This window comes from Tachysurus vachellii, chromosome 2, assembly GCF_030014155.1.
Source record: "Tachysurus vachellii isolate PV-2020 chromosome 2, HZAU_Pvac_v1, whole genome shotgun sequence".
Taxonomy (NCBI): Eukaryota; Metazoa; Chordata; class Actinopteri; order Siluriformes; family Bagridae; genus Tachysurus; species Tachysurus vachellii.
This window is the reverse complement of record NC_083461.1, coordinates 26,894,611-26,903,078: the sequence shown is the minus strand read 5'-3', so window position 1 is coordinate 26,903,078 and position 8,468 is coordinate 26,894,611. Positions and strand designations below refer to the sequence as shown.

General features: G+C 33.9%; 1 protein-coding gene across 1 annotated transcript; it reads right to left on the bottom strand.

Moving 5' to 3' along the window:
* bdh2 (3-hydroxybutyrate dehydrogenase, type 2) lies at positions 1–7,015 on the bottom strand. The gene is made up of 10 exons (XM_060864091.1): positions 6,965–7,015; positions 5,356–5,456; positions 3,668–3,746; positions 2,953–3,049; positions 2,157–2,265; positions 1,958–2,018; positions 1,745–1,858; positions 1,418–1,476; positions 1,241–1,333; positions 1–522 (listed from the first exon to the last, which is right to left on the bottom strand). The coding sequence occupies exons 2-10, from the start codon at positions 5,425–5,427 to the stop codon at positions 469–471; spliced, it is 738 nt and encodes a 245-aa protein (XP_060720074.1). The 5' UTR covers positions 5,428–5,456; positions 6,965–7,015; the 3' UTR covers positions 1–468.
* Positions 7,016–8,468: the final 1,453 nt, after the last annotated feature.

Genomic DNA, 8,468 nt, shown 5'->3' with positions numbered 1-8,468 from the left:
TAAATCTTTACAGTTTATTAGACACAAAATGCCCACATTAGATGTTATTTTGATTCCTTTGGAGTGATAAAGAATAATTATTGTCACTTTTTCATTCAAATACAGAATAAATGTTAAATAAAAGAATCTCAAAACTAGACTATAATCATTAATGTTTTATTTTAGTCTGTTTGTTTTTAGGTTATTAATGATTTCATCTCATTTAAAAGAAAACAATGTAGAGTTTTAAATCACTGCAGTGACATGAACCTGTAATTTATTATTAGTTTTTATTTCCCTTTATAATGCTGTACATCTCACACACTCCATCCTCAGTCTCCGTCCTCACACACTCCATCCTCACACACACTATTCTCACACACTCCGCCCTCACACACTCCGTCCTCAGTCTCCATCCTCACACACCCTGTCCTCACACACGCCGTCCTCAGTCTCCATCCTCACACACTCCGTCCTCAGACTCCATCCTCACAGACTCCATCCACCATCGATGACGTGTTCAGCTCCGGTCACGTAACCCGACTGCACACACAAGATACTCATTTCAGTTATACAGATATAATAATAACATTAACGGTAAAGAAAATTACCATTATTTAAAAAAAAAAAAAAAACTGTCTCTTTACTGCTGAAGGGGGTGCTAATATTTATTTTTTTGAAATTAGTGTTTTTTTAAGGAAACAGCAACACTACATAAGAACTATTTTAATCTGACAAATAATTATACAACATCTCCACATGCTTATACTTAAAATGATACTGAGGGGTGCCAATATTTATGGAGCTGACTGTAGCTTAAAAGGAGTAAAAAAAAATTAAATAAATTAAAATAACAAAATAATCCAAGCAGGAATGTGATAACAGTGTAGATGATATACATATACATATATTTATGGTATTACACACACGCTGTCTAATTGAATGAGCGATAAGCTCCGCCTCCTTCACTGTTTACTTTTGTCACCCAACCAATCAGAATAGTTTCTGCTCTCAGGTTTGCTCTGAATGTAAAATCACAGACTAGAGTTTCAAAGAAAATCATCAAAAATGCTTCATTTTTAACAAAACATTCCAGAAAGTATCATTTGATTTATTTATTTGACGTGTAATTATATTGTATATTATTATTTGTAGCACAGGAAGTGATGTCATTATGTGATGTTGCTTACTGAAAGCAGTCATGAACAACATGTTGAATAAACGGCTGTAATGATATTATTCAGACGTTATCTGAACCGACCTCATCAGAGGCGAGATACACACACAGATGCGCCACTTCCTCTGCAGTGCACATCCTGCCGATCCTCTGCCTCGCCATGAAGTCCTTAAACGCCTGAAACACCACACAGTGAACGTGTAGCTGTGAATGTTAATATATTATCAGGGCTGAAGAGATGACAGAGTAACGAACGTTCACCTGCTCAGGATCGGGTCTGGCCTGGATTCGCTCTCTGAGTGATGGAGTGTCTACAGTTCCTGTGGAGAGAAACGACAGGAAGAGCTGGAGATTTTAATGGAACAAAACAAACGAAACAAACAAACAGACAACTAGTGTCTTGAAATCTTAAGCTGATAGAGGTGTAATAATAATGTTGAAAATCTTACCTTTCTATTAACCCTGATCGTTTCCTAAATAACTACCTAAATATGTGTGTGTGTGTGTGTGGTATATTCTGTATGAGCCTGTGTGTGTGTGTGTGTGTGTGTGTGTGTGTGTGTGCGTGTGTGTGGTAGAGCAGTGTACCTGGGCAGATGCAGTTACAGCGAATCCCCTGCTCGAGAAAATCCGCAGCTACCGACTTGGTGAGTCCGATCACTGCAGCTTTAGATGTGCTGTACACACACCTGTTCACTACACCTACACACACACACAGATTTTTTTCACATGCTTACAACATAACATATAGCTTATAGCATACTTCACTAAATCAGAAGAACATTAAAAACATCTTCATGCCTTTGATGCTTGACGCCACAGATGCCATGTTAATGATGTTCCCTGATCTGTGAGCCAACATCTGTGTGTGAAACCAGAGAAAACACAGTAACATTAATTAAAACCCAACATGCAGCTCCGTGAGAGCCAGTGACATGAATTTGTTACGGTGTTGTGAGTGTAAACGGAGCTCTGTGTCCGGTTGTTAAAGTACAGGCACCTTGGGCAGGAAAGATCTGATCATCAGGTACATGCTGCATACGTTCAGGTTCATGGTGAAGTCCCAGTCTGACTCACTGCAGTCCAGGATCGTACCATGATGAACAAAACTGGGGGAGAAGAAACAAAAGACAGTTAAAAATGTAACACTGTGGAGAAGAGCTAAAGGAACAACACCATTACTATTGATAATAATAATAATAATAATAATAATAATAATAATTATTATTATTAATTTATAATAATAATTAATAATAACAAACTTATTATGTGTGTGGATTTATATGTGTAATAGTTCTTAGAAAAAGTTCAATAAATAAATAAATAAATAAATAAATAAATAAATAAATAAACAATCATAAAAAAGTCAGCACTGACTTATTTTACAATAAATTATACATATAAAACATTATAAAATTATTATTGACAGTCTAGAATGTCAGTATTTTCATTATTATTATTATTATTATTATTATTATTATTATTAACAACAACAATAATAATAATATGAAAATATTGTAAATATTTAAATAACATAACATTTGCATTTAAATATTTAAAAAAGAAATAATTAAAAATGTAAAGGATAAATCAATCAATCAATCAATCAATCAATAAATAAATGTTCCACACCACAAATAAAGGGTCTTTTGAATTAAAAAAGTTTAAATAGAAATAATACATTTGAAATCAATGATAAATAAAAGAATAAATAAATAATAGACTGACAAACAGACAGAGATTATTAATTAATTAATATAATAAAATCTTTATAATTCTAAAGTAAAAGTCCTCACCCCGCTATATTAAACAGCACGTCGACTCTCTCCAGCTCTGCAGCAAGAGCTTCAACTTCATCCTTTTTAGTCACATCCAGTTTCTTCGTCTTGATTCCTGAATAAAATAAACAACTTTTTTATTCATCAAATCATTTTTAAAATAAAAGATTAAAGTGTATTATAATGCATAATTAAGTGCTAAATTAATTCATTCATTCATTAAGAGCTGCATCGATATGTTTACTTTATGATCTTTTTTTTAAATTATTTATATCATATTTTTATTTTTATTCTGGGGGCACGGTGGCTTAGTGGTTAGCACGTTCGCCTCACACCTCCAGGGTCGGGGTTCGATTCCCGCCTCCACCTTGTGTGTGTGGAGTTTGCATGTTCTCCCCGTGCCTCGAGGGTTTCCTCCGGGTACTCCGGTTTCCTCCCCCGGTCCAAAGACATGCGTGGTAGGTTGATTGGCATCTCTGGAAAAATTGTCCCTAGTGTGTGATTGCGTGAGTGAATGAGAGTGTGTGTGTGCCCTGCGATGGGTTGGCACTCCGTCCAGGGTGTATCCTGCCTTGATGCCCGATGACGCCTGAGATAGGCACAGGCTCCCCGTGACCCGAGGTAGTTCGGATAAGCGGTAGAAGATGAATGAATGAATGAATATTTTTATTCTTTCTGAAATAAATGACTGTAGTTCTGGCTGCTGGGCCACTAGGTGGCGTCACTTCACTACCTGGAGTTCCATCCAGTTCTTTCAGTTTCTCTTCATTGATGTCTGTAGCAATGACCAGAGCTCCTTCTTTAGCAAAAGCCTATAATAAATAAACAAACAAACAAACAAACAAATAGAATAAAGTTCAATTCCTGTAAATAGAGAAAGGAAACGTGTTCAGTGACAGTAATAAAAGATTCTGCAGCTTGTCAGGTGACTGGAAGACGTTTAAATCAGAATTTAATCTTCTCAATAATAAAATGATTTGTTAAACGTCACAAACAAAATCTTTAAACAACAGAAAGTGAAAGTATTAGTTTTTTTCTGAACTTTATTAAAGAGCTTCTGAGGTCAGCTTCAGCATGGAAATCTACATGTACATGTGTGTGTGTGTGTGTGTGTGTGTGTTTTCCTCCTCAGGCAACAGCAACACCGTTCTGTCACTTCTGTTGTTTAGCAAACAAACACAACTGGAATTAAACCTGACTGATTCTTACAGGGCATAAAAACACACACACACACACACACACACACACACACACACACACACACACAATTAATCTAACATGAACACCATGAAACATTTATATAATAGAAAAGTGTTAATTACTGAGAAAAAAAAAACAACAAAAAATAATTAATTAAATAAATAAAACACAGAAATATAAAAAAATACAATTATAAAAATAAATGTATATATTACTTAATAAAGTCAGAATTGATGACATCAAAGTTTAATACAAGAGAATTTTTATCATACAACAAAGTGAGAAAATAGTTGAATTATTAACAATAAGATAATAAAAGTAATAAATAACCAAGTAAATAAATATTTATACATTAGTCTAGAGTCTAATCTTATTACAGTCGTTTACTGAGACACATAAATATTTGATCACATTCTGACGAAGAGAAATAACGTCTGTTCTGATATCAAGTGTGAGAAATAAAAGAAAAGAAAAGAAAAGAAAAGAGAAGTTTTTAAAAAGACAAATCTAAAGAAATGCAAAATGAACAATATCAATAAAGAAAGAAAAAAGCTGCATGTTAGATTATTAGTGTAAATGTAACATGCAGCTTCTTTCTTTCTTTATTGAAATTGTATTTATTGTAATATCTAAGATTATATATTATTATATATCTAATCTAAGCAAAGTAAGTGAGTCTGTGTGAGATTGTGTAGCAGGAGAAGATCCTTATATCAGACTGAAATAAGCTCCATGAGAGCAGACTCACATAGATAGATAGATAGATAGATAGATAGATAGATAGATAGATAGATAGATAGATAGATAGATAGATAGATAGACTGGCAGATGGAAAGATAGATAGATAGATGGACAGATAGATAGATAGATAGATAGAAAGATGGACAGATAGATAGATAGATAGATAGATAGATAGATAGATAGATAGATAGATAGATAGATAGATTGACAGATGGAAAGATAGATAGACAGACAGATAAATAGAACATAAATTAAACACAGCCGAGTCAGTGTTCACACTAATGAACAGCTCAGTGTTCAGATTATTTTTCTCTACAACAAAGAACACTGATGTTTGTAGGCTCTTATTACATTTACTACACACTTGTGTGCACCTGCAGTTGTGTTTGTGCACTTGTGCAGATTGTGTTACGGTCTTATACAGTAATCTTTAGGGCCCCTAACACTCGCTAATGAGGAATATAATAATATAATACACACCAGAGCAGCAGCTCGACCGATTCCCTGCGCAGCCGCAGACAACACGATCACTTTCCCATCCAGTCGACCCATGATCCACACACACACACTCTCACACACACCTGCAGGAGGGACGGAGAAGACGACACCATGTGACTGTATGATAATAAAATATACAAATGGAATCATAAAAACAGAACAGAGCTCAAACACAGAACTACTGCATGAATTCACTTTCTCTCTCATTAGCAGGAACTGAAACCTTATGACTTTTATTATGTAAATTACACGTGTAGAAAATCTGATCATAATGAAGCTACAGAAACATGACCTGAGGATTATTACACGTATTATCAGGTTATTACACTTATTATAAGGACAATCAGCTCCAGTCTGTAACTCACTAAGGCCAGTGACGGGGTCACAAAAATAAAATAAAACATAATATTCATAATTTTTGTAATTAACAAACAAACAAACTCATGTGAGTTCTATAAAGATGTGCAATAATGTTATAGAAATGTTTGTATAATAATACAACAAATATATTTCAATTATTTCTCTGTCTTAAATTTGATTATTATTCTAAACAGTCCATAAACAGAGTGTATAAACAGACTGAACTGTTATTAGAAGCTTAAACACAGAATATTTTAAGATTTAATACATTACATGACATCAGAAGTCATATATTATATATTAGAGTTTACGATGACCCATTAGTTCCTCTGGAGCTCCCAGCTGCACTATTATAAACTGTTAGAAAGGACATTATTTACATTTACACTATTTACTGTAGAGTGTCACCCAAATGAGGATGAGGTTCCCTTCTGAGTCTGGTTCCTCTCAAGGTTTCTTTCTCTTATCATCTCAGGGAGTTTTTCCTTGTCGCCCTCACCTCCGGCTTGCTCATTAGTTATAGGGATAAATATATATTATTTTAAATTTTAAGTGAATCTTTTTTTAAATAAATTTTAAACTTTAGTTGTATATATTCATTCATTTATTTGTTTTTTATTATTATTTATTATCATCATCATCATTCTTATTATTATTTATTAATGTATATTAATTTGTTTATTTTAATTTTATTTTCTTCTTCTTCTTATTATTAATATATAATAATTTGTTTATTTTAATTTTCTTCTTCTTATTATTATTATTATTATTATAAATATTTATTTATTTATTTTCTCTCCCCCTTGTTTCCATACTTCTGTAAAGCTGCTTTGAGACAATGTGAATTTGTTAAAAGTGCTTTAGGAATAAACCGAATTGAAATCGAATTGAATTTATTCGTCATATATCTTTATTTTGCTGAAGTTTAGAGATTATAAATTAATCACGTGACTGAAGGAACAAAGGTTCATGTGGATTATTTCTGTTTCTCACAGCAGCAGAAGTTAAAGTGTAAACAAAACAAAACAAAACTAAACAAAATGATTTAGTTTATAAACAATTCACTACAGAAACTTATTTAACTTTGTTCCAGTTTATTTAATATAAAACTGTCCACATTTAACACAAACTCTATCTAACCTTCATTTGTGTTTGAATCTAAAACTTCAGGAAGAAACAAAAGTACTAAAGTTTCAGTGCGAATAAAATTAAACACAAACAAACCGCTTACAGAGTAACGAGAGACGAGGCAGAGCGGAATCCAAACCGGAAGTGTGACAAAATAAAAGTTTTCTGGACTTATGACCTTTATAAAATAAAGTAATAATTTATAAAGATAAATTAAAAGTAAAATAATAAATATATATAAATATGTATAAATAAAATAAAAGTACACAAAAAGCACTTAAAGCGAGTATACAGCAAAAGTATTATTATTATTGTTATTAATATTATTAATAATAATAACAATAATAATAATAATAATAATAATACTGTGACATAAAGTGACAGACATGCGTTCTAATAAAGCATCAAACATAAATATAATATAAATATAATATGAAAAATTGAGAATATTTAGTATGTAATAATTACATAGTATTAGAGAGAGAGAGAGAGAGAGAGAGAGAGAGAGACAGACAGACAGAGAGAGAGAGAGAGAGAGAGAGAGAGAGAGAGAGAGAGAGAGTAAACTCAGGACAGCAGCTCATTTGTTCCACTTTATTATCCTGTATTAATTACTGTTATTGTAGAAAACACACAAAACACTTGAGTGTAATTGTGGATGTGAGGAGGAAGCTGTGCTCCTTCACCATCTTCAATGGCAGCTCTTCACTCGAGCGAGAGCGCGAGGTGTCGTGAACATTAATTTGTGCATCATAAATAAATAACAATCGTAGTTTATTCTGAGCTCGAGGCACAAACAGCTCCGGCTTATTGAGCATCCACGCAACTCAGGCTTGTGTGATCCTCAGGACAACATCCGCTTCTGTCATTCTAATGGAAATGAGCAGCAATTACACTGAGAACGAGCCTCTTTCAAAAGTATTGGCACACCCTCATGTTTGGGCCCTGGTTAGAATCATGTCATCTCTCACTGGTCCGGTAGATAGCTTAACATTATTAACCAGAAAGTGAAGTCGTAACCTCCTGGCAGAGGCAGGGAAGTGTTTTTGTCTTTTAAAGAACACAGTAAAAGCCAAAGTAAATAAAGAGCGTCTAATGAACGTTTAGCACCACGACACCACCAGTGTGCAGCGCTGAGGCTAATCAGCTAATCAGTGTCCCGCGCTGTGAAGACCTGAGCGGAAGCATGAATAATTCCACAAAGATTTCATTAAAAAACAATCAGCAACCTGAAATGAAATTCCATTTTCCCTCAGTGTCGAGATGGACGAGCTTGTCTGAGTGGCAGACGCCGCACGGGGCCAGAGTTCTTTCGGATTTTCTATTACACTCGCAGAAAAACCTTTAATGGCTTATTGATTAAATGAACAGAAAGGAAACGAGGGCTGTTTCTTCTTCCTTCTGCTTAGCGTTCTCTCTGTTCTCTTCGTTTGAAAAGTTCATTTGTTTGGTTTAGGCCCATTTAGGCCCAGCTTGTGTCACACAGTGTGGGTCCTGTGGAGAAGAATGTGTTTCTACTCCTATGTGTTAATGTTCAGAGCTTCTGTATAACACACGCTGTATGAGAAGAAAAAGAAGAAGAAGAAGAAGAAGAAGAAGAAGAAGCA

Bases quoted from the DNA above. Each gene is read 5' to 3' on its own strand.
- bdh2 (XM_060864091.1), bottom strand. From the start codon at position 5,427: ATGGGTCGACTGGATGGGAAAGTGATCGTGTTGTCTGCGGCTGCGCAG. The intron at 2,019-2,156 runs GTGCCTGTACTT...TTTCACACACAG, and splicing joins TCAGATCTTTCCTGCCCAAG to ATGTTGGCTCACAGATCAGG. The intron at 1,334-1,417 runs GTGAACGTTCGT...GTGGTGTTTCAG, and splicing joins CCAGACCCGATCCTGAGCAG to GCGTTTAAGGACTTCATGGC.